The 26,803-nt window shown below is 46.3% G+C and overlaps 1 protein-coding gene and 1 pseudogene across 2 annotated transcripts in view; one reads left to right on the top strand and one right to left on the bottom strand.

The window, feature by feature from the left end:
• Nucleotides 1–1,920: 1,920 nt before the first annotated feature.
• Nucleotides 1,921–2,649, top strand: LOC309891605 (olfactory receptor 14C36-like; the record flags this gene model as incomplete). The annotated part of the gene is made up of 1 exon (XM_082785954.1): nucleotides 1,921–2,649. The coding sequence occupies one exon, from the start codon at nucleotides 1,921–1,923 to the stop codon at nucleotides 2,647–2,649; it is 729 nt and encodes a 242-aa protein (XP_082642080.1).
• A 1,551-nt stretch (nucleotides 2,650–4,200) lies between these two features.
• LOC309891604 (scavenger receptor cysteine-rich type 1 protein M130-like) overlaps nucleotides 4,201–26,803 on the bottom strand; it is a 41,168-nt pseudogene continuing 18,565 nt past the window's right edge. Inside the window, exons 9-10 of the transcript in view lie at nucleotides 4,727–4,926; nucleotides 4,201–4,308 (exon numbers count right to left, since the gene is read on the bottom strand). The product of the transcript in view is annotated as a scavenger receptor cysteine-rich type 1 protein M130-like (transcript). The remainder of the gene's footprint in view (nucleotides 4,309–4,726; nucleotides 4,927–26,803) is intronic.

The following is a 26,803-nucleotide window of genomic DNA, read 5'->3' as shown; positions in this document are numbered from 1 at the left end:
CACATAATGATTAACCAAATTATAGCATTGCATTTAGTAACCCAGTATGATATCTCTTGGGGTTTCAAAGAAGTATGAAAAAAGTTAACTTCCCAGCTCCCAAACTTTGCTTGGCTAAGACAACTGTTTACAGCATTTATAATACTGAGATTGTTGATATTGCTTACTTGTTCATTGTTACAATGTAGTTTGTGGTGTAGTTTAGTGGATAACCCTGAACTAGGAGGAATGGAAAAGAAATAGGATTAGACATTGAGTAGAAACTGGAAGATATTTTACTAAATCTCTTGATAGAAATGGCATAATTTAAATGAGGATAGAGAACTTATAGAAAAGTTCTGAACTAGGTGCAAAAGAATTTGCACAGGGTATAGAAAAGGGGGGACTGAAACAAAAAGTATAATCCACGAAATATGTAACATAATAAACTGAAGGGTTTGCTGGAATTGCTGAATTGTTGTATCAGACCTTGCATGGTAAGTCTTGGCTGTAGCCACAACGTTGAGGCTGAAGAAGGAACACAGTTCCCAAAGATGAGCTTAAACAATTAAATTAGCCGAGTTTGTAAAAAAGCAAAACTGCAGAAATGGTAAACAATGACAGAGAATGCACAAAAATGAAAAGGAGAAAAATCCAAGGTGAAGAATACTACAAGCCTTCATCAGAAAGACCCAAAAGTGTGACCACCAGAGGGTACTGTGCATGTGGGACAGTAGGAGGGACAGTATGATAATTATTTCTGAGAAGCCATTAACATAAATCCTGACCTTTCTTGAAAATTGCATCAATATATATATCACCATACCACAAATATGTACTCATTGTCTTGCTTAGATGTACATGTTTGGTGGAATTATCCACCACATACCTAGTACTGTTAATAAAGAATACCTGCTTTCTAATTCTCCAAAACAATTTTTTTCACCCTTTCCCTTTGAGGTAGGGGAGTGAGACAGTGGTTGTGGCAGGGCTCAGATGCCCACTTGAGTAAATTCATCACAGGGCACTGTGACAACCCTTCCAGAAAGGCACGGTACTGCTGCTACCAAGAGGCTGCTGCCTGGGCCAGGCTGCTCACAGCTCCACAGCTCCCCCAGGGCATCTCTGGGGTAGGTCCTTGACAGGGAAGACCAAGGCAGGGGTTACATGAAGGGAAGGCACTCTCTATAGTCTTCACATTCACTTTCCTATCATGAAGGGCAGTTAGGGGGATGACAATGGAGTTGTCAGACTTGTAGAAGGGACTCACAGGCATTACACTGAAAGGTATCTGTAAGTCTGTGAGGAACCTCTTAATTTCCCTTCACAGCCCTCAGCCTAGAGACAGCACCAACACCACCTTCATTGTTTCTTGTGGAACTGTTGGGCATCCTGCTCAGAACCTGCAAACAGGGAGATGCCTCTGGCCACTGGTCTACTGAGATGCATTCCCAGTGCTCTTCACCAGATACTGTAAGGCAGTACTGACTCCTGCTGAGCTACAGAGGTTCTGCCTAGTTTCTGCATGCTGTTCTGAAGCAAAACTGATAGCTTGAGGTAGGAGCATGTCTTATAGGAAGAGCTGTGATTCTTGTTGAGGAGGATTCAGTGAAACATGGTAGAGGTTTTGTTCAGAGAATTATCTATATCTTGTTTTTGTCTTTTCCTCCATGGACAGGTAAACATGCCCTGAGGTGGCAAATGTCTAACAGCAGCTTTCCCACAGAGTTCCTCCTCCTGCTGCCATTTGCAGACACACGTGAGCTGCAGCTTCTGCACTTTGGGCTCTTCCTGGGCATTTACCTGGCTGCCCTCCTGGGCAACGGCCTCATCCTCACTGCTGTAGCCTGTGACCACCGTCTCCACACCCCCACGTACTTCTTCCTCCTCAACCTCCCTCTTATTGACCTGGGCACTATTACCACCACAGTTCCCAAAGCCATGGCCAATTCCCTCTGGAACACCACGGCGATTTCCTACAAAGGTTGTGTTACCCAGGTTTTTTTCTTTGCTGTCTTTGTCACAGCAGAGTTTTCTATTCTCACCATCATGACTTATGACAGGTACATTGCCATCTGCAAATCTCTGCACTACGGGACAATAATGGCCAACAGAACTTGTGTCAACATGGTAGCAGCTGCCTGGGGCAGTGGCTTTCTCTATGCTGTGTTGCACACTGCCAATACCTTTTCCCTCCCCCTCTGCCAAGGCAATGCACTGGACCAGTTCTTCTGTGAAATTCCCCAGATCCTCAAGCTCTCCTGCTCAGATGCCTACCTGAGAGAAGTTGGGTTTATTGTGGCTACAGCATATTTACTTCTTGCATGTTTTGTTTTCCTTGTGCTGTCCTATGTGCAGATCTTCAGGGCCGTGCTGAGGATTCCCTCCCATCAAGACTGGCACAAAGCCTTTTCCACGTGCCTCCCTCACCTGGCTGTGGTATCCCTGTTCAGCAGCACTTCCTTTTTTGCCTATCTGAAGCCCCCTTTAATGTCTGTTTCATCCCTGAATCATTTACTGGCAGTTCTGTACTCAGTGGTGCCCCCAGCAGTGAACCCTCTCATCTACAGCATGAGAAACCAGGAACTGAAAGGTGCAGTGTGGAACCTCATGACTGAATGTATTTCAAAAGCAATAAACTGCCTCTCTTCTCCTGCATATCACTCATAATGTAACCATAATAGACCCAGATATTGATTTGTGTGGTTGCTAGTTTGTAAATATTTTTAGTGTTTCTTTGCACTACTTGTGAAATTATTGTCCAAAAAGAAATGCCATATTTTATCCTCCTCAATTTCAGTATCAACATCTTGCATGTGACTTGGTGTAAACAAGGACCCAGGCTCTCTCTGTATTTAAATAAAAAAGGACCCTGAAGGGACATGCTTGCCTGAGATCCTTCCTTGGAGACATGTGGTGGAGCTGCAGGAGCACTTGGCTGTGTGCAGAGGTGGAGAGGAGAAGAGTCCTGGCACAGCAGCACTGCCAGTGAGCCCCAGGGCTTGATCTTGCCAAAGCTGCTCTCCCTTTAACCTCCCACACTCTCCTTCAGAGCCCTTGTGTTGCTGTGAGGAGTGGATAGGCTGGATAGAGTGAATCACTACAGAATGTCCAACAACATTGGAAATGTCCCAAAGATCCTTGTGCATCATTTCCACTTAGGGCTATTCCATGAGTCTCTGACTCTGAAGAAGGCCAGCTATCTGCGTGCACCCTCCATGGCCAAAGAATCACTTGTGTGGGAGGCAGTCAGTGGCAGTGCCCCTCCCGAGCTGGCTCTGCCTTCCCAGCCTGACCAGCACGGCCCTGCAGTGCTCCCATGGCCCCGTGCACCACAGCCCCTTCGCTCTGCAGAGGGGGCTCTTGCTCCCTATGAGCAAGAAGGAGGCAGGAGACCTGCATGGATGAGCAGGGAGCTCCTGGCAAACTCAGACAGAAGAAGAAAGTTTACAGCATGTGGAAAAAGGGATGGACCATTTGGGAGGAATATAGGGACACTTTCAGAGTACGCAGGGATGTAACAAGGAAGGCCAAGGCCCATTTGGAATTATATCTGACAAGGAAAGTCAAGGTCAACAAGAAGGGCTTCTTCAAATACATTTGTAGAAAAGGGAAGACTGGAGAAAATGTTGGCTCACTGCTGAATAGGGCAGTTGCCCTGGTGACAAAGGATATGGAGAAGGCAGAGTTGCTGAGTGCCTTTTTTGCTTCAGTATTTACTGTTAAATAAGTCCTCAAGAATCTCAGACCCTGGAGACAACAGAGTAAGTCCAGAGAAAGGAGTACTTTCCCTTGGTCAAAGAGGATTGGGTCAGAGATTAACTAAGCAAACTTGACATCCTGTCGTGAGTTTACATGGCAAGGTTTTAGTAGCAGGGGGCCATAGGGGTGGCTTCTGTGAGAAGAATCGAGAAGCTGCCCCATGTTAGGTAAGGGCCCTGCTATAGACTGACTACAACCCCCATTTTCCGTCCTAATAAACTGTCTTTATCTTAACCCACAGGATTCATTTCTTCTGATTCTCTCCCCCATCCCAAAGAAGGAGAGGGTAGGGTGAGCAAATGGCTGTGTGGTGTTTAGATGCCAGATGCCAACACCACCAATGCACACAACATGGGCAACAAACAGGAGGAGACAGAAGCCATTGTGTGGCAGGCAAACCATGACTATCATTGAAATGTGGTGTGACCACTCCCATGACTGGAGTGCTGCAATGCATGGCTACAAGCTCTTCAGAAGGAACAGGCAACTAAGGAGGGAGGTAGCATAGCTCTTAGAGAGTGTTTCAGTGCTGTGGAACTCAGGGTTGGGAATGACAAGGTAGAATCCCTGTGGATAAGGATCAGGGGGTTGGCTAACAAGGCACACATCCTGGTGGGGATACGTTACAGATCGCCAAACCAGGATGAAGAGACAGATGAGGTGTTCTGTAAGCAGCTGGAAGAAGTCACTCAGTCACCAGTGTTTATTCTCATGGGGGACTTTAACTTTCCAGACATATCCTGCAAATACAATACAGCCCTGAGGAAGCAGTCTAGAAGGTTCCTGGAGTGTGTGGAAGATAGCTTCCTGACTCAGCTGGTTAGTGAGCCTGCCAGGGGGGTGTCCTGCTAGACCTGCTGTTCATGAACAGAGAAGGACTGGTGGGAGATATGGTGGTAGGGAGCTGTCTTGGGCAGAGTGACCATGGAATGGTAGCGTTCACTGTTCTTGATGAAGTCAGGAAGGGGGTCAGTAAAACTTCTACCTTGGACTTCCAGAGGGCAGACTTTGAACTGTTCAGAACCCTGGTAGGGAGGGTCTCTTGGGAGTCAGTCTTGATGCGCAGAAGGGTCCAGAAAAGCCAGATGCTCTTCAAGAAGGAAGACACAGGAACAGACTGTCCTCGTCTGCTGTAAGATGAGACACAAAGGAAGAAGACCAGAATAGATGAGCTGGGAACTTTTGCTGAGTGTCAGGGAGAAAAAGAGAGTTTATGTGGAAGAAGAGGCAGGCAACTCGGGGAGAGTACAAAGAAGTTACAAGCATATGCAGAGAAAAAAATCAGGAAAGACAAAGCCCAGCAAAGGCTCAATCCAGCCTCTATGGTTAAGGATAACAAAAAATATTTTTATAAATCTATTAACTGCAACAGGAGGCCAAGGAGAATCTCCATTCTTTACTGGAAGCAGCGGGGAACATGACTACTGAGGATAAGGAAAAGGCTGAGGTTCTTAATGCTTTCTTTACATCTGTCTTTATTAGCCAGATCCATGGGGTACTCAGCCTCCTGACCTGGACATCTGGGATGGAAAGCAGAAGACCCAACCTCCAGTTCAGGTGAAAACAGTTAGAGACCTGCTGCTCCACCTGGACATCCCCTTTAATATCTTCATTGATGATTTGGATGAGGGAATTGAGTGCACCTTCAGTAAGTTTGCAGACAACACCAAGTTGGGGGGAAGTGTCAATCTGCTGGAGGGTAAGAAGGTCCTGCAGAGGGACCTGGACGGGATGGGTCAATAGGCAGAGGCCAATGGGATGAGGTTCAACATGGCTAAGTGGTGGGTCCTGCACTTTGGCTACAACAACCCTATGAAATGCTACAGGCTTGGGGTGGAGTGGTTGGAAAGCTGTGCAGAGGAAAAGGATTTGGGGGTGCTGATTGATGCTCACCTGAACATGAGCTGGCAGTGTGCCCAGGTGGTCAAGAAGGCCAATGGCATCCTGGCTTGTATCAGGACTAGTGTAACCATCAGAACCAGGGAGGTGATTGTCTCCCTGTACTCAGTTCTGGTATGGTTGCACCTTGAGTACTGTGTTCAGTTTTGGGTCCCTTACTACAATAAGGACATTGAGACCCTGGAGCATGTCCAAAAAAGGGATATGAAGCTGAAGGGTCTGGAACACAAGTCCTATGGGAAGCGGCTGAGGGAACTGGGGTTGTTTAGTCTGGAGCAGAGGAGGCTGAGGGGAAACCTTATTGCTCTCTACAACTAACTGAAAAGAAGTTGTGGGGAGCTGGGTGTTGGCGTCTTCTCTCAGATAACTAGTGATAGGACTAGAGGGAATGGCCTCAAGCTGCACCAGGGGAGGTGAACAAGTCTTGCTGATCACTCCTTGGCTCTCCAGATGATGAACCAACTCATGGATGGGAATCATAGAGTCTCGTTTGGTATATTGCTGCCAGTGCACCACTGTGGTAGCAATTGGTACCTGCTCTTCTTCGACCCTCAGCAATCCTACAACATAAGGGTCCTCTGAGAGACCACACAGACATCTGCTTAGTCTTCTCTGTGCTCAAAACAGCTATGCCAAAAGCTCACCTGTACCCTTTTGGGTCCTTGAAATATCCTCTCCTGAGACTCTCTTTGAAATACCCTCCCTCATCCCATGCCAAGGATGCACAGAGTGTCTGGGCCAGTCACAATAGGGTGCTTTTGCCACTCATTCCAAGTTAGGCTCACTTCAGCCTGTAATCAACAGTTAGATGTTGAGATCCCCCTGTCACTCCAGAGACACAGATGAGTTCTGCCCCTTGTTAGCCTGATGACATTAGGGTATGCTGTGTGCCGGTGTCCACTAGAGCTCTGTATTCTTGTGGCTCTGATGTTCCAAGCCATGTTCCAAGCCACACAGTCCAATTAATTGTCTGATTGTCTCCTCTACCTGGACAGAATCAGGGCCCCTCTAGTCCTGGTTGGAGTATCTATCAATTAATTCTTGAAAATGTGAAGCAGAGGTCCCTCCATCAGGGTCAAAAGTAACATCAGCCTTTCTACTCACTTTGGGGAATTGCCCAACAGAAACCAGAGCAGCAGTTTTCCTAGAACAACCCCTTTTTGCTGTTGTATTTCCTTGCACTTCACGTACTTGAACTGCTAGGGTCAAGGTGGGTTCATCATCCCACTTCCTCATATCTTCTCTGTGGTCACACAGACAAAACCTCAAAGTGCCATGTGGTGTGCATTCTGGGTACTCCCTCTCTCAAGCAGGAAAATGCTGATTCTTAATGGCTGAAATACTACTCCATCTGTGTGAGGAGGGAGATGTATGTTCTTCAAGGTGGTGGACCCTTTGGGATAGTTTCTCCATAGACTAGATAAGGGTCTGTAGTGAGGCAGAGAGATTTTCTTCATATTGCTGAAGCTGGCTGGACACAGCATTCATTGTGTCCACATTCACACCCATCTCATCTGTCCTATTCATCACTGCTAGAGTGTTGGCATGTGATAATAGTGCACCCCACACAAACTTACACCACATGGGTGTCATGCACTGGACTTCATCAGGATCTTTAGGTGTCTGGTCATTGTCCAAATCACTATAAACCATCTCCAGCACAGCTAATTCCCCCAGATGCTAGAGACCTTTCTCCATGGTGCTCTACTTGCCTATTTGATATACAATACCTTCCTTGTAGGGATACTTTCATACCTGACAGGAGTCACCTCCAGAGGCTGAGAACTTGTGCCTCTCTCCCAGTTTCTTTGTCAATGCCCCTTTCTCTAGAGAGGGATCCCAGCTGCTTAGCTTCCTTGCCTTCTAGTTCTTGGCTATTGGCCCCAATGTCCCAGCATTGAAACAGCCAGGTGAAGATGTGCTCACCTGAATGTCGACTGAAATTCTTTCATATATCTTGAAGCTCACTCAGGGATAGGGATCGGGTGGTTTCAGATTTATTTATGATTTCTGTCTCTTCTTCCTATTGTTGTTGTGATGACTCTGCTTTAGAGTTGGCTTCCTTTTTCCCTTCTTCCTCTTTCTTAGGAGTAGCTTCTTCCCTTTCTAAATGAGCTGACTTCCATTTCCATTATTTTTTCTTGACTACGGGGATGACTGATAACATAGTTGGTTGGTCCTTTGGGTTACCCATAGTGTGTGTTATCTGGTCATCAGATTCACAGACTTCCTCCTTTCCTTGAGGGTGCTGAGCAGCATTAATTACTTTTTGATAGGTAGCAGGTCAAGGGAGGTGATCCTCCCCCTCTAAGAAGAGAAGAGAAGACTGAGAGGAGATCTCATCAATGTGTATAAATACCTGAGGTGTGGGAGACAGGGATTTGGCCAACCTCCTTTCAGTGGTTTGTGGGGATAGGACAAGGAGTAATGGTCACAAGATAGAGCACAGGCAGTTCTGCACCAACATGCGAAAGAATTTCTTCATGGTGAGGGTGACAGGGCACTGGAACAGGCTGCCTAGGGAGGTTGTGAAGTCTCCTTCTTTGGAGATACTCAAGGCCCGTCTGGATGCCTACCTGGGCAGCCTGCTCTAAGGAACCTGCTTTGGCAGGGGGGTTGGACCCGATGATCTTTTGAGGTCCCTTCCAACCCCTTCAATTCTGTCATTCTGTGTGATTCTGTGATAGGCCAGAACCCAGCACAGTGCTGCAAGCTGTAGTTCTCCAGCATTGCCAGGGTCAGGGCATGCAACTTTCAAACATTTTATCAGTTTTTTAGGATTTCACTCTTGCTCAGAGGTGAAGTTCAAAACTATTGCTGGAGACACCTGTGACAGGTACCTGCCCATATCCTTCCACACACCTTGCTACCTGCCACCACACTGTCTCAGGCGAAATTCCTGTTCTTAACAAATTGATTAATCTTAGTGAAAAGAAGAAACACATTATGCAGACTTAGCAATAGGAGTATGTTGGTTACACATGGATATTCAAAATGCTCAAAAACTGTTGCAAGTAGCCCTTTGGGAAAGAAGGAGAAGGAGGTACCATTCCTGATATTATTCATAAACTGACTTCCAAGGTCATAAGAAACCCATGCAGTGATATAGGCTTGGGAAAGAGTGGCTGGAAAGCTGCCCAGCAGAAAAGCACCCGGAGGTGCTAGCTGACAGCCAGCTGAACATGAGCTAGTGATGGTGTACCCAGGTGGCCAAGAATGCCAATGGCATCTTGGCCTGCATCAGAACTAGGGTGGCCAGCAGAACTGGCAAAGTGACTGTTCTCTTGTACACAGCACAGAATCATAGACTGTTTTGTGTTGGAAGGGACCTTAAACATCACGTAGTTCCAGCCCAGCCCCCTACCCCACCCCAATTGTGAGCAGGGACATCTTCCAATGGATCATATATGCTTATGAGGTCTCTGACAGCTGAACATCTGATAGGCTGGGAGCAGGCCCATGGCAGGTGCATGTTCCAGTGATGCCAGTGATGCCTGTGTAGCTGACAGGCCAAGAGCAAGGATGGCCTATGCTAGACATTGTGAGGACCCTGGTGTCTGAGAAGCTAGTGGGCCAGGAATAACCACATGGCTTGTCTTTTGGAGCTTATATCACATCAGTGATGGCACCCCATGCTTGATTACTCCTGAAATCCTACAGAAACCTCTGGCATCCCTCTACCAGTGCGTCACACTCATTCATAGGTGAGCAGGTAGCAAATAGGTGTCTATGTGATGATCAGGTCAGTGGTGCCTGTGGAACTGACAGACCAGCAGCAGGCCCACAGCTCTTGTAAGAGCTTGTGAGGTCACTGGTGCCTAAGAAGATGACTGGGAGGAAGGAGACCCATGCATTGGGAAAGTACTTGTGATGCCACTCTTGTCTGAGTAGCTGATAAGCCAGGAGCAGGTGTGTGGCTCTATGAATTTTTGGGTGGCCATTGGAGCCTGAGTCCTTCCATGGCAAACATGTGTCAGCTGCATGGATATCAGAGAATCACAGAATCATGGAATGGTTTGGGTTGTCTGAACCCTAATGACTATGCAGTCCACACCCCCCTGCTATGGAAAGGGAAGCCTTCCACTAGATTCTATATGTTTATGAGGTCACTGTCAGCTGAGAAGTTGATAGATGAGTAATAGATGAGTGACCTGAAAAGCACAGACATAAGTTCTGGAGCAGGCCCAGGACTTATGTCTTTGCTTTTTCAGGTCACTCATTCCTGAAGGGCCATGGATTGTGTAGGCACTTGTGAGGACACTGTAGTGTGAGTAGATAGGTCAGGAGCAGGCCCATGGCCCATGTGAATGTCTTGTGATGTCAGTGGTGCCTGAGTAACAGACATGCCAAAAGCAAACATGGCTTGTGCTAGATGCTGTGAGGACCCTGATGCCTGATAAGCCAGTAGGCCAGGGGACGGATCATGGATTGTTCAAGTACCTGTGAGATCACTGGTGAATAGCTGATAGGTCAGGGGAAGGCACATGGCATGGGTAGGTGTTTGTGAGGCCACTGGTACCTGAGTAGATGACAGTCCAAGAACAGGCAAATATGTTGTGTTGGTTGTGAGTTCACTGGTGCCTGAGGAGCTGGTAGGTCAGGATCAGGCCAAAAGCTTGTGTGTTTGTGAGGTCATTGCTGTCAGAACAGCCAGCAGGTCAGGAGCAGGTCCATGAGAGCTGTAGATGCTATATAGATCACACAGAATCACATGGAATTGTCTAGGTTGGAAGAGACCTCTAAGATCACCTAGTCCAATCTCTGACCTAACTCTAAACCATATCACTAAGCTCTACATCTAAATGTCTTTCAAAGACCTCCAGGGATGGTGACTCAACCACTTCCCTGGGCAGCCCATTCCAATACCCAATAACCCTTTTGGTAAATAAGATTTTCCTAATGTCCAACCTAAACCTCCCCTGGCACAACTTTAGCCCATTCCCCCATGTCCTGTCATCAGGCACACAGGAGAATAGACCAACCTCCACATTGCTTCAACCTCCTTTAAGGTACCTGTAGAGAGCAATAAGGTCGCCCTGAGCCTCCTTTTCTCCCAGCTCCCTCAGCCGCTCCTCATAAGACTTTTTCTCCAGACCCCTCACCTAGCTTCATTTCCCTTCTCTGGACTCTCTCAAGCACCTCCATGTCCTTCTTGTAGTGAGGGGCCCAAAACTGAACACAGTACTTGAGATGCAGCCTCACCAGAGCTGAGTACAGGGGGACAATCACTTCCCTAGACCTTCTGGCCACACTGCTTCTTATGCAAGCCAGGATGCTGTTGGCCTTCTTGGCCACCTGAGCACACTGCTGGCTCATATTCAGCCGACTATCAACCAATACTCCCAGGTGCTCCTCTGCCAGGCAGCTTTCCAGCCACTCATCTCCCAGCCTGTAGCTTTGCTTGGGGTTGTTGTGCCCCAGGTGCAGGACCTGGCACTTGGCCTTGTTGAACTTCACAGAACTGTAGGGGTTGGAAGAGGGACCTCGAAAGATCATCAGGTCCAACCCCCCTGCCAAAGCAAGTTCCTCAGAGCAGGCTGCCCAGGTAGGCATCCAGACGGGCCTTGAAAATCTCCAGAGAAGGAAACTCCACAACCTCCCTAGGCAGCCTGTTCCAATGCTCCGTCATTCTTACCATGAAGAAGTTCTTTCACATGTCAGTGCAGAACTTCCTGTGCTCTAACTTGCAGCCATTGCCCCTTGTTCTATCCCCACAAACCACTGAGAAGAGGTTGGCTACATCCTTCTGTCCCCCACTCCTCAGATATTTCACAGAATCACAGAATCACAGAATCACAGAATCACAGAATTTCTAGGTTGGAAGAGACCTCAAGATCATCGAGTCCAACCTCTGACCTAACACTAACAGTCCCCAGTGTATTTATATAACAGTGTATTTATATACACTGAGGAGATCCTCTCTAAGTCTTCTCTTTTCCAGGCTGAACAGACACAGGTCTCTCAGTCTTTCTTCATAGGGAAGATGCTCCAGGCCCCTTATCAACTTTGTGGCCCTCCGCTGGACTCTTTCCAGGAGATCCCTGTCTTTCTCGTACCGGGGAGCCCAGAACTGGACACAGTACTCCAGGTTAGGCCTGACTAGGGCAGAATAGAGGGGGAGGATCACCTCCCTTGACCTGCTGGCCACACTCTTTTTGATGCACGCCAGGATCCCATTAGCTGTCTTAGCCACAAGGGCACACTGCTGGCTCATGGTCAACCTGTCGTCCACCAGGAGCCTAGGTCCTTCTCCTCGGAGCTGCTCTCCAGTAGGTCGTCCCCCAGCCTGTACTAATACTTCGGGTTGTTCCTTTCCAGGTGCAGGACTCTACACTTGCTCTTTTTAAATCTCATTTGGTTTCTTCCTGTCCATCTCTCCAGCCTGTCCAGGTCTCGCTGAATGGCAGCACAGCCTTCTGGCATGTCAGCCACTCCTCCCAGCTTTGTATCATCGGCGCACTTGCTGAGGGCAGACACTATTCCCTCATCAAGGTTGTCGATAAAGATGTTGAACAAGACTGGACCCAGCACCGACCCCTGGGGAACACCGCTAGTCACAGGTCTCCAACCAGGCTCTGGTCCGCCGATCACCACCCTAACTTCATACAGTTGGCCTCAGCCCATCGGTCCAGCCTTTCAAGATCCTCCTGCAGAGCCTTCCTACCCTCGAGCAGATAGACACACACCTAACTTGGTGTCATCTGCAAACTTACTGAGGGTGCACTCGATCCCCTCATCCAGATTGTCAATAAAGATATTAAAGAGGACTGGCTCCACTACTGAGCCCTGGGGGAAACCACTAGTGACTGGCCTCCAACTGGATTTGACTCCATTCACCATGACTCTTTGGGCCCAACTATCCAGTCAGTTTCTAACCCAATGAAGCGTATACCAGTCCAAGCCACAAGCAGCCAGTTTCTTGAGGAGAATGATGTGGGAAAGGGTGTCAAAAACCTTACTGAAGTCAAGGTAGACCACATCCACAGCCTTTTCCTCATCCACCTGGCGTGTCACTTTATCATAGAAGGAGATCAGGTTCGTCAAGCAGGACTTTTCTTTCATAAACCCATGCTGACTGGGTCTGATTGCCTGGTTGCCTTGCAAGTGCCGTGTGATGACATTCAGGATAATGTGTTCCATGAGCTTCCCTGGCAGTGTGGTCAAACTAACAGGCCTATAGTTCCCCAGGTCTATCCTCTGGCCCTTCTTGTAGATGGTGCAACAGATGCTGCAACTGGAGCTGGGTAGTGGATAGAATCATAAAATATCCTGAGCTGGATATGGTTATAAGTTATTCAACCCTGTATAGTATCCAACAGGGTACAAAATAAACCCCTATAGGGTTTTTGGACCAACTTCGAAATGCAATGAGAAAATATACCAATCTAGGCCTGGCTAGATGGACAGACGGACAGAGGCAATTCGCTGGCCTTGTTCTAGGGCAATCAGCCCCTGATATCAGAAAGAAATTACAAAAAAAGGAGGGGTCAGACTTGAGAGACTCACAAAGATTATTGAATGTAGTGTGGAAAGTATTTAGGAATAGGGAAGACATGAAGGAGAAGAAATTATCTAAGGTGATAGCCATGGCAAGAGTGGCTGCACTAGAACAGAAAGAGAGAAGCTGGGGGGGGGAACAAGGGGGAGTTGAAAAAGGTAAAGAAAGGACTTTGGGAGGGTTTAGAGGAAAATTAGGACAAAACCAGTGTGCATACTGCAAAAAGGAAGGACATTGGAAAAAGACAGCCCTAGGTTACAGGATAAGCTTGCAACAGTCACCCTCAAGAACAGGGATGACAGGGACATGGGGCATCTACCCTAGTAGATCCACTGGTTGAAATAAAGTTAGGGAATGAAGAGAGAGGCATGATTTTTTTATTGGTTACGGGGGCTGCTTTCTCCGTGTTAAACCAAAATTGATTCTGGAAAGCACTGAGTCTGTAAATGTAATAGAAGCAACTGGCTGTCAGGAAAAGGCATTTGTTTTGCAACTCTTAAAATTTAAATTGGGAAAAATGATTGGAATACATTGATTTTTATACTCATCTATTCACCAAGGCCCTTGCTAGGAAGAGACTTGCTGGAAAAATTGGACGCAAAAATTTCTTTAGAACAAGGGAAAATGGAAATTAAGATCAAGAATGATGAACATATTAAACTCAAGTCCTGGTGAGTCCAGAGAAAACTCCAGACAGGACTCCCTAAATGAATGTAATTATGAACCAAGTGTATCTGGGAGTTTGGGCTACAGGAATACCTGTGAGAGCAAAGGAATTCAGTAACTGTAAAAGTTGATTTAAAGGAAAATGCTCCCAGGGTATGCCAAAAGCAATACCTGCTGAAGGTGGAAGACAGAAGGGGAATGGAATGAATAACCAATAACTTTCTTAAATATGGACTGTTAGTAGAATGTGAGTCAGAATATAATACTCCTATCCTCCCACTTAGAAAGGTAGATGAAACCTATCGTATAGTTCAGGACTTAATGGCCATCAATAGGATCAAAAAAGATTTATACCCTGTAGTAGCCAACCCCTATAACCTTTTGACAAAATTAGAAAACAGACAAATTTGGTTCACAGTACTAGATTTAATGGATGCCTTTTTCTGCTTGCCCGTGGCAACTGAAAGCCAGAAACTCTTTGCCTTTGAATGGGAAAATCCCAACACAGGACAAAAAACTCAGCTTACTTGGACTGTGTTACCACAGGGGTTCAAGAACAATCCAACCATATTCAGGAATCAGCTAGCCCATGATTTTGAAGCTTGGAAAACACCTTCAGGAAAAGGTACACTGTTGCAATGCATAGACAACTTGATAGCTATTGAAGAAGAAAAAAATGTGTAGAATGGACAACTAGTTTATCAAATTTTCTTGGATTAATTGGATATCAAGTTTCTCAACAGAAAGCCCAGCTGATACAGCAATGAGTCACCTATCTAGGCTACGAATTATCTGGTGGACAGTGAGAGCTTGGACCTGAGCAGAAGGAGGCAATTTGCTGAACTCCATTACCCACAATGGTAAAAGAACTTGGGGGAATGACAGGTTGCTGTCAATTTTGGATTTATAACTATGATAGCTAAACCATAAGTAAGCCATTATACAAGTAGATAAAAGAAAGTTCTGTCCAGCTAGTTTGAGTCCCTGAAACCTGTAAGGCCTTTGAGGACCAAAAAAAGGAACTGATTTGTGCACCAGCACTGGGGATGCTGGATGTGTCTAAACCTTTTTGGTTGCTCTCACATGAAAACCAGGGAATGGCACTGGGGGTGCTTACCCAATGTTTATGTCCCTACAAAATAACAGTAATGTATTTCTCCAAACAGCTGAACGAGGTAAGCAAAGGGTTGCCAGGATGTTTGCAGGCAGTGGCCGCAGCTATCCTAAATATCCAAGAAGCCAAAAAGTTCACTTTGGGCCAGAAGATGACTGTTTAAGTATCACACACTGTGTCAACAGTACTAGAACAAAAGGGAAACCATTGGCTTTCCCCTTTGAGACTTATGAAATACCAGTCCATCCTAACATCCTGATGATGTAAAGACTGTATTCACTAATATTGTGAATCCAGCCTCTTTCCTCAGTAACAGAGTCTCCAAATCACCCATTCATGATTGCATCAAGACCATGGAAATGGTATACTCCGGCTGACCAGACTTAAAGGATACACCCCTACAAGATGTGCTGTAAAGGACATCAAACACAGGATACTAACCAATGTAGTATCTACAAAGAGGAAGTAGATTGGCTGATGCAGAGGCCAAAGCAGCAGCAGATCTGAGAGTCAAATTTTGGCACTAGTACCGGGAACAAAACCTGGCATTAACAAAAGCATTAGAGAATGAAATAGAACATTATAAGGCCAACAAGTAATTAATTGAAGATGTAAATGGAACAATATTACTTACAGGTTTAGCACAAATGAAGGCTGGGAGAACCGTGATATCCTCCAACCTATTATATTAGATGGTAATTGAAGAACATAACAAAACACATTGGGGAACTGAAGCATTATATCAGTTTCTAAGTAGAAAATGGGTAGGAGGTAATTTGTATACCATTGTCTGACAGGTATCAAAACAGTGTGTCACATGCCTTAAAAATAACCCACAGATGGGAATCAAACCCCAAGCGGGAACAATAGGGAAGATAAATGTTCTTGGGGAACAGTGGCAAATTTATTTTCTGAACCCCCAATAAAAGATGGGTTTAGATACCTATTGGTCCTAACACTTTTTCCAGATGGCCAGGCGCATTTCCATTTAGAACTAACAAAGCTAGAGAAATGTCCAAAGTATTGCTGAATAAAATTATACCAAAATTTTGTGTACCATCAGTAATGTCATCTGACAGGGGACCACACTTCACTGCAGAACTAACCCAACGAGTTGACAAAGTGCTGGGGATTGATTGGCAACTACACACTCTGCATAGGCCACAGGTGAGTGGCCAAGTGGAAAAAATGAACCATTTGATAAAATAACAGATTGGTAAAATCTGTCAAGAAACCAATTATGTATTGGTATCAGGAACTACCCTTGGAACTTCTTAGAACTAGAATTAGGCCAAGGACCAAGGAAAAAATAAGCCCCTTTGAAATATTGTATGGTAGGCCTTACCTTACCAAATGCCATACAAAGGAGAAGGTCTAACACAAGTAGGAAACCAATATTTACGACAGCATATTATAGTTTCAAGCAAGCAACTGGAATAAATTAATAACGTTTTAGGCACTAGAGCAAGGGGATTAAATCACCCCATTCACCCTTCTAAGCCTGGAGACTCGATTTATGTAAAGAATTTTTCAGGTGAGCCACTTGAAGAAAAGTGGGATGGACTATTCCAGATACTCCTCACCACCTTCATTGCAATCAAGATTGGAAAGCGACCTGCCTGGATTTATTACAGATGGGTGAAAAGGGCTCCTGATGGACAGTAGACCTCAGAAGAGACTTGACTTCTGAAACTACAATTACACAGATGCTGAAATGTTTCAAGTAATAACTATTAGTGTTATAAATATTGCAGCTACATGGAATCTTAATACACAGTATATGTTAACATGGAATATCTCCCTGATTTTAAACAAGACCAATTGTTGGATATGTACAAAAATACCTGAACATAGGGGGAAGGCAATTTATTTGATTGGAATGCCAATACCTAAAGAGGAATTTACACCAGTTTTGGATGGGCCTGGCTAGGAGATACAGATAGGAATCAAAAACTGGAAATTACTAGTCCTGAAATTGGCACTCTCTATTGTACATGTGTTCAAAGATGTAATCCCCCAAAGGGTACCGGAAAGGTAGACTGTGATAGGAATACATATGTAGGGAGCCACACTACTTGTAATCAGACTTTAGGTATCGGAACCTCTTTAAACCCTAATGTTACTCCTGCCTGGCTGGTACCAGAAGGGCGTGGGTAGTACTGGTTGAGTAATGACATAACCTATGAAATGGTACCTGAAAACTGGAGAGGAACCTACACCTTAGGCGCAGTAGTCCACAATATGTCAATACATACCTCCCTCCACTCTCAAGGAGGATGGCTTAGATTGCCCCTCATACAGATTCAAAGGATGAACCCTTTAATAGAGAGACAACATGCTTTTCATAGCTTTGTCAGGTGGTTTCTTCCTTGGTTAGGGGTGAGCAAATTAGAAAAAGTAATAGTAAACATTTTGGCTGTAATACAAGGCATTGAAAACAAAACTTTAGATGCCATCCAGGCAATGCAAACAGAAGTGTCCAGTTTCTCAGAAGTAGTATTGCAAAACAGAATGGCACTAGACCTTTTATTAGTCTCCCAAGGAGGTGTATGTACAGTAATAAATACTAGCTGCTGTATGTATGCATATCAAAGTGGAAGAGCTGCCACAGTTTTACAGGAGATTTGGGAACAAGCCAAGATATTGCATAAAGTCACTAAAGATGATACCTCATGGGATTTCCAAGAATTATCAAGCAAACTGACCTCTTGGTTACTCAACTTCTTTTGGCTTAAGAAATTGTTTGTAGGAATACTGATCTTGCTTTTACTAGTATTCTTAACTAGTGTTTTAGCACACTGTGCCTTTTGGTGCTGTAAGAAAGGACTAGATTATTATAAAACCTGGAAGTGTAACTGAATCAAGCACCAAGTAGAAATGTGTAAGTATTTCATGAAAACTTTGAATCAACTAGGAATGTTATAAGCTAAAGAATTTGAAGCAGACTCAGCCAGGTCCGGATCACTGGGCTGGACCAGGCAGAAGTACTTCATGAAGGGGGAAATGAATCACTCCCCAGCTTCCTTTCTGCATGCTGGGTGTCCACTCTCTTCTCCGAGACTACAGAGTCACAGCTTCCCTGTGAACACCTGGCTTTAGTTCTTTCCCTGTGGCTGAGCCCACAGTGAGAGATCTCTCACTTTTGGAGGGGCTCCAGTCAATGCCAATGCCAGGTTCTGCTGTCCTTGGAGGTACCCTGGTCTCTGCAGGCAGCTCCAGACTCCCCTCCTGAAGGACATCATGTACGGGTCAGATGTGGGAACAGCCCTACCTATGTAATGCAGTGACCATTCTCTACCTCCACTGTCAGCAGACATCTATGGGTGAGTCTTAAATCTAGCCCTAGGTCTCTGACAGGTCACAATGCAACAATGAGCCATTCCTTTCTGAACCCAAGGAGAAACAGACCCTTCTGGGGACCAATTCTTTGGGCCTATTCTTGGCACTGGTTTGGGAAGGAAATCCCAGGCTTTGATGATGATCCCATTTTATCACAGAAATCTGCACTGACTCACTGTACAGCCTCCATATGAGACAGAGCAGTTTCATTCATTCATACCAGTGGAAGGAATACAAATTTTTATGTAAGAATGCAAGAAAAAAAAGCAGTCAAAATAAAACCAAGAATTAATGTCGTGGTTTAACCCGACCGGCAGCTAAACACCACGCAGCCGTTCGCTCACCCTCCCCCCTCCCTCTCTGGGACGGGGGAGAGAAATGGAAAGTGAAGCCCGTGAGTTGAGATAAAGACAGTTTAATAAGACAGGAAAAAAAAAATAACAAAAAATAATAATAACAATAATAATAATGATGATACAATGGTGATAATACGAAAGTAATAATAGTATGTACAAACAAGTGATGCACAATGCAATTGCTCACCACCCGCTGACCGATGCCCAGCCTAACCCCGAGCAGTCCGGCCCCCTCCCCCCGGCTAGCCACCCCTATATATTGTTTAGCATGACGTCAGATGGTATGGAATACCCCTTTGGCTAGTTTGGGTCACCTGTCCTGGGTCTGTCCCCTCCCAGCTCTTACTGCACCCCCCAGCCTGCCCGTTGGCAGGACAGAGCAAAGGCTGAGATGTCCTTGGCTTAGTATAAGCACTGCTCTGCAACAATTAAAGCATCGGGGTGTTATCAGCACTCTTCTCATTCTAAGCCAAAACACAGCATTCCACCAGCTACTAGGAAGAAAATTAATTCTGTGCTAACTGAAACCAGGACAATTAAAAAATCAATAAAAACAATGGTAAGAAACAATCAAAAACCCAGAATGGGATGCACTGGCATTCATTTGTGGAGAGTGAAGGGTAACTTACAAGCAGTGAAAATCATCTCTAAAACCAGTTTCCTAACAACATCCTTGAGCTCCTTGTTCTTCATACTGTAGATGAGGGGGTTCACTGCTGGAGGCACTACTGAGTATAGAACTGCCAGCAAAAGGTCAATGGATGGAGAAGAGACAGAGGAGGGCTTCAGGTAAGTAAACATGACAGTACTAAGAAACAGGGAAACAACAGCCAAGTGAGGAAGGCATGTGGAAAAAGTTTTGTGCCGGCCCTGCTTTGAGGGGATCCTCAGCACAGCCCTGAAGATCTGCACATAGGACAGAACAATGAAAATAAAATACCCAATACCTGAACAAAAGCAAAATATGATGAACCCAAGTTCCCTGAGGTAGGCATCTGAGCAGGAGAGCTTGAGGATCTGGGGAAGTTCACAGAAGAACTGGTCCAGAGCATTGCATTGGCAGAGGGGGAGGGAAAAGGTATTGGCAGTGTGCAGCACAGCACTGAGAACACCAGCACCCCAGGCAACTGCTGCCATGGTAATGCAACTTCTGTTGGCCATTATTGTCCCATAGTGCAGGGGTTTGCAGATGGCAACATAGCGGTCATAGGCCATGAAGGTGAGAAGATAAAACTCTGCTGTTACAAAGGCAACAAACATAAAGACCTGAGTAGCACAACCTGCATAGGAAATGGCCCTGGTGTCGCAAAGGGAGTTGGCCATGGCTTTGGGAACAGTGGTGGTAATAGTGCCCAGGTCGAGGAGGGCAAGGTTGAGGAGGAAGAAGTACATGGGGGTGTGGAGACGGTGGTCGCAGGCTATGGCTGTGAGGATGAGGCCGTTACCCAGGAGGGCAGCCAGGTAGATGCCCAGGAAGAGCCCGAAGTGCAGGAGCTGCAGCTCGCGTGTGTCTGCGAATGGCAGGAGGAGGAACTCAGTGGGGAAGCTCCTGTTGGACATTTGCTGCTTCTGGGCATGTAGATCTGCTCTAGGAGAAGAAAAAATGACAAGTTAGGCAGACTTCTCTGAGCAAAACCAACTCCTCCCTCACAGAAATTTTAAATCCCTGTGCTGAATGAAGAATGAGTCATCTAATTCAACCACCCTCCCAACTGAATGACAGTGTGCCCGACAGTTTAAAATGGCATTTGGGCATTTTTTCACCAGCAGTCCAGTTCAAAACAGAAACTTACACTGATCTGTACCCTAGACAAAGAGAGGAGAACCACACATGGGTGGAGAAATAAGAAAGAACACCACAATGTTCCAACCAATGCTTCCAGAGGGAAAGGCAGATGAGCATGCAGGGAAGCCTTTACTTTATGAAGCTTGCATGCCACCTACAGAAGTGACACAGCAGGGTGCTCTTAGCCTCTTTGTTGTGTATCCTATTTCAGGACACAGGCTCCTCTCCTATTCTGGAGGTTCCAGCTGAGGAGTAGGTGGCTTATGCCCTAAAGCCCCTGAGGGCAGAGGCTGCACAACAGCTGCACTGCCCTGCAGCCAAAGACTTACCCTGTTCCAGGCTGTGAAGATTTCTCCCACAGTGAGCTCTCAGCATCCCCCCCTTCACACTGCCTTTAACATCTCCCTCCCTTCTCTCAGCTGCCCTTGTCCCCTGCAGGCAGTGCCCCCAGCCCTGCTGCGCTGTGCAGAGGAGCTGCTCCTGGGCAGAGCTGTCTCTCTGCAGTGCTGCGTGCTTGCCAGGAGTTCCCCTTGGGCCCAGGAGCCCAGCCCAGCTCATCAGCACAGGGACCTCTTGACAAGTCCCTGGACCTCCAGGGGATTTGTCTTTGAAACAGACTGAAGCAGTCACTGATTTTTCTTTTCTCAACTAGGGAGACACCGCTCTGCCAGTGGTGTCTTTTTCCTTCATTCAAAAGAAGAGTTTGGCATGGCAATCATCTATTCTTGCCCCATTATGAGACTGGACACCCACAAAGTGACAGGCAGGGTGCAACCCCTCTTTTCCAAGCACTTGTTTATATGCACGGGAAGGAAATGTTTTCACAGGAAATGAAACCCTCTGCCGACACCAGTGGCACAACCAGTTGGTGGCCTGCAGGATCTGTCCTCCCCTTTTCTCTCCTTCCCCTTCCCCAACAGGACCTAGGAAGACACCACCTGCTCCCCCACACTCTTGGTTTTGGTGCCCAGAGGCAGGTGGCCATGCTGGTTGATTTCTATGTTGCCTGGCAATATCCATGGCCCTTTTGAAGCAGGACACCCAGAAAGGAGCAGGCAGGGATTAAACCTATGTGGGCTGAGGGAAGTGATTCTTCTGAGTCAATTGAGGCATCTGTTTCTGAGCTTGCAGGGCTGGGCTGATAGGGGGCCAATCTCCTTCCATGCCTGACACAAACCCATGGGAGTTGGCAGTCCTCTTGCCTCGGTGGAGATCACAGAATCACAGAATCACAGAATTTCTAGGTTGGAAGAGACCTCAAGATCATCGAGTCCAACCTCTGACCTAACACTAACAGTCCCCACTAAACCATATCCCTAAGCTCTACATCTAAACGTCTTTTAAAGACTTCCAGGGATGGTGACTCCACCACTTCCCTGGGCAGCCTGTTCCAATGCCTCACAACCCTTTCAGTAAAGAAATTCTTCCTAACATCCAGCCTAAAACTCCCCTGGCGCAACTTAAGCCCATTCCCCCTCGTCCTGTCACCAGGCACGTGGGAGAATAGACCAACCCCTACCTCTCTACAGCCTTCTTTAAGGTATCTGTAAAGAGCAATAAGGTTGCCCCTGAGCCTCCTTTTCTCCGGGCTGAACAAGCCCAGCTCCCTCAGCCGCTCCTCGTAGGACTTGTTCTCCAGACCCCTCACCAGCTTCGTTGCCCTTCTCTGCACCCGCTCAAGCACCTCAATGTCCTTCTTGTAGCGAGGGGCCCAAAACTGAACACAGTACTCGAGTTGCGGCCTCACCAGAGCTGAGTACAGGGGGATGATCACCTCCCTAGCCCTGCTGGCCACACTGTTTCTTATGCAAGCAAGGATGCTGTTGGCCTTCTTTGCCACCTGAGCACACTGCTGGCTCATATTCAGCCGACTATCCACCATCACTCCCAGGTCCTTCTCTGCCTGGCAGCTCTCCAACCACTCATCTCCCAGCCTGTAGCTCTGCTTGGGGTTGTTGCGCCCCAGGTGCAGGACCCCGCATTTGGCCTTGTTAAACTTCATGCAGTTGACCTCAGCCCATCGGTGCAGCCTATCCAGATCCTCCTGCAGAGCCTTCCTACCCTCAAGCAGATCGACACACGCGCATAGTTTGGTGTCATCTGCAAACTTACTGAGGGTGCACTCAATGCCCTCGTCCAGATCATCGATGAAGATATTAAAGAGGACACATAAAAAACATAGATGATGCTACCCAGGGCATCTCAGACAGATTTGATGCCTTTGTGCCAGTGACTGAATCCCACCAGTGCGGTGACCAAAGGTCTAGCCTTTCTCTAGCCAGTAGATGAACAAATATCAAGTGCATCACACAGGGGTCTCCACTCATGTACCTTCTTTCTCCAGCCCTACTACTTCTTTTCTCCCCGTTACATGACCATCCATATAATCATGGATCTAGCCAATGATGTTCACAGCTTGCAAGTATCACAAGCAGCCTACAAGCAAGGATTTTTTCAACACTACCTCTTCCCTCCTCAGATTGGCTTCACCACCATGGGCTGTGAGTAGCTGCAGAGACACCAAACACGGCAAAGCCCCCTCCTGCTCAGACTGCACAACCCAGTCCTGTTTCTCTGGCCTTAGGGAGAGCAGGACTTGCTCTTTTCATGGGCACCTCTTTACATTGCCAACTGCCATCCACTCCAGCATGTCTCTGCTCTGAAGCAGTCTTTGTACACCAGACCTCTTGGTCACTTGCTTACAGGTTTTCCTCCTGCAAGTCTGCTCTCAGCCTGGTGCCACAGCTGAGCTGCTGCAACCCCAACATGCACTGATGTCCTCAGTCTGGTGCAGAAAGCAGATGGAACCTCATGTGCCATCACTTCATGCAACTGAAGGGAACAGCACAGCTGAGGCATGTTGGACAGCTCATGTGGCTGGGATTCAGTGATGGGTGGATACCAGATCATCAACAGACACAGAGCAGAAAGGTCATGATGGGAATGTCCTTACTGATGGGGCCAGGGACCCAAACGTAGTGAGCTGTGTGGAGAGGCTGAGGAAACTGGGCCTCTTTAGTGTGCTGCAGGGAAGCCACTGGGCAGGACAAAGGCAGGCTGCCCCCAAGTGGAAAGCTGGTGAGACCCAAATCTTCTTCATGGGCAAACGGTCTGGCAGAGGCAACATCTGCAAACCGTCTCCTGGGAACTTCACTCTGGTGTCCTGGCTTTGGCTGGGATAGAGTTTATTATTATTATTATTATTATTATTATTATTATTATTATTATTATTATTAATAATAATAATAATAATAATAATAATAATAATAATAATAATAATAATAATTTTTTGGTAGGAGGTCAAGTAATTCCTTGTCTTGGATTTTTGATGAAAATAGTGGTGATAATGCACAAGTGCTTTGGTTGATGATGAGCAGTGCTTACACAGAGTCAAAGACTTTTCTGCTTCTCTGGTTGCCCTGACAGCAAGGAGGTTGGGGATACACAAGATTTTGGGAGTGAGCAGGACAAGGACAGCTGACTCATGGACGGTCTGGAGATGAGACAGACATCAAAGCCACCATTACACAAGTGGAGACAAGGCATTTGATGACTTCCATGAACACAGCAGTCAGGATGCCATACCGCCTGAGATTGCAGGGAGGACCTAAACTTTATGTTCAGAGGAGTGTGATTCTTCTGTAGGTGTCCTTACTTGTCTCCTGATCCATGTAGATCTTTGGGCTGTGAAGAGAATCTAAACACCCTTTGGGGCTTGGTTAGTTTCATGTTACATTTTGAAATGTAAGGCAGATGAAGGAGCTCTGAGCTTCAAGGCTCTCTGATGCAGTTAGGTGTTCAAGTATTGGGAACGTGGACATTGGTGTTGTGTCCCTGTACACCACATAAAAGTGTTGCCTTCCTTTGTGGTTTTGTGCAAATCTGGAACCTGTCCGGGTCCTTTGGCTAAATAATAAACAACCTTCATGTTACACCTGCATCTCTTCCCCACAAAATGGAAAAAATATGTGGATCGGGAAGAATTTAGGAGCAACACTTTCTAGAAGTGTAACCTTTACAGGTCAACAAAGAGTTGGCAGTAAGAGAAAAAGAACAGAGTCTAAATACAGCCAGTGGCTAAATAAGGAGAACCTATAGGTAGTTTATCAGTTAAGAATCACTGTTGGGAAGGAAATTAAAGAGCTTTACTTCATCATCATCAAGAAGAAGGAGTAATTCCTTTATAACCTAGTATATTTCCTGTTATTAGTGACTCTGCCTCTAATTCCAAAAACATTCTGGAGAACTTCCTTATTTTGCCTTGACTCCAAGGCTTAACAAGCTCAAATCTTGAAAGGACGACCACAAACCTCTGCAAGTCAAATCTCTCCAAACTTCTCTCATTCGTGCTCTTTTAGCCCACGATAGCTTTTAATATCATTTCACTATGCTGCCCAATCTTGTGTACTTCACCTATAAAAAGTCAGCCTAATCACTTGAAAAGCCTTACCTACAGAAGTCTTCTCTATGTGCTGATTCCACTTGTATCACCTCATGTTATGTACAGCTCCATCCTCCTTCTGGAGAGATCAATTTTCATGGGCAGTTTTCCTGGTTTTGTTTTCTTTTCCTGCCTATTCACCTTCAAAACCTTTTGGTATGTACCCATGACAAATATTGTCTGAAGCAACACTGTCATCTCCCATGGTTTCAGCTGCTTCCAAATGTGGTTTTAGATATTTCCCTCTTAGAGAAGACATTGTACAAAACTGCTCCATATGTAGAATCACACTTCAATTCTGAATATTTTTTGAGGTTAAGAAGGAAATCATAAACACTCTGAGATAATTTTCCAAATACCATTTAAAAATGTCAAAGCAGATGAACTACATAAATGCTGAGAGCCTAGGTATAAAGAGAGGGTGAACAACAGGTGAGGCTGTATTGTCTTGATTCACAACTGCTCTGTTAGTAAAAGTAAGTCCCACAGCCTCTGGGACGTATTTGTTAAGTGGCCACATGGGAAGCTGGTTTTTCTGGACCTCCTGGTTTGAGCATGTTGAATTCACATTCCCTGCAAGGGGAAAAGTTCCAGTTCAAGCATCAAACTGTTGCCCATGCTGTCTGGAGAGCCAGGACAGTCGAGTCACACACTAGCCAGTGTCTGAGGGAAGCTGGGGGTAGAGTGAATTGAAATGGTTTGGACTTGAGTGGAGGCTCCAACCCTGAGCTGGCAGGACAGCACTGTGTGACACAAGCTCCCTGACACACCTGTGAGTCCAGAACTTGTTGGCAGAGTTTCTCACACAGCTCACTGAGGAGGGAAGGGTACTGGGGAGAGGGGAACATGCTTCAGCTTCCCAAATCCCACGACAGTGCCCAAAGCTTCCTTCTCTTGCCCTCAGGCATCTCATTTCTTGAGATGTAAACCTGGTGAGGCTTCTGTCAAGAATCCTTCAATCATCCTTCATGTGTCTTTCTGATTTCCCTAAAAGTCTCAATACCTACAGAATAAAAGCATGAATCTCCTACATTTAAACACCTGCAATGAAGCAGACTACCTCTGTGGTATCCACTCAGAGCAATGCCAATTAAATGAGTGGTTGCAATGTGAGACATGAAGCCCTATCTCTAAGTACGTATCTACCTGATGAAGGGTGCTTTTGCAGAGGTCGCCCTTCATCTCTTCAGGTGGCATAGACTCTGTTGATTTCCCTCTGCAGTGAATGGCAGGGGATGGATCCACTTCTCAGGAGAGACTCCTTGCTCTAAAGCCACAGGCCTATGATAAGGTCATAAAGGTCTTACCGGCACTTGTCTCAGCATCTGTTGTGATCTCTTGTGTGCTTTTCTGTTACCACCTTCTCTGTGATCAGATAAACCCACCAAAATGTCACAAAAACTTGTCGGAAAGGCCATGGTGTAGAAAAGCAGTCTCACCAGGACCTCTAGTGGGAACCAGGAAGATTGTAATGAGCACCAGGAAGAGATGGGAAGCTAAAAGTCTCTTGTGCAGAGGGCCCTGAGAGGGTATGATTTGCAGTGTGTAGAGCTGGGAGACAGGGTCAGGGGATAGCAGTGAGAAACATGAAGATGAGTGACAGTCTGGGAAGTCCTTACAAGCATGTGTGGGCTCTGGCATGGAAAGCAGTTGGTGTCTGTGGATGGAAGGTAATGTTTTTCCTGTGAATGTGGGAGAAAGGAAGGCCCCTGCAACACAAGTTAATGATGACAGAGATGTTTCTATCTTGTGTGTGTGCTTCAGCTTAGGAGATGAGGAATGCCCATTGCTGTGGCTAGCTGTGCTCAGCCATGCCCCATGAGCTGGCCTGGCTCTCTTCCCCTCCATTAACACTCCACACTTGGATGGACCCTAGGAAATGTCCATGAGCCTGGAGGATGCATGAACTTCCTGAAATCCTGGCCTGTTACTACAGGGGAAGAGGGCAGGGTTTGTGAGCCTC

The sequence above is a fragment of the Aythya marila genome (assembly GCF_965140915.1).
Source record: "Aythya marila genome assembly, contig: HAP1_HAP1_SCAFFOLD_158, whole genome shotgun sequence".
NCBI lineage: Eukaryota > Metazoa > Chordata > Aves > Anseriformes > Anatidae > Aythya > Aythya marila.
Note: the sequence above shows the minus strand (reverse complement) of the source record. Positions and strands in the feature narration are given on the sequence as shown.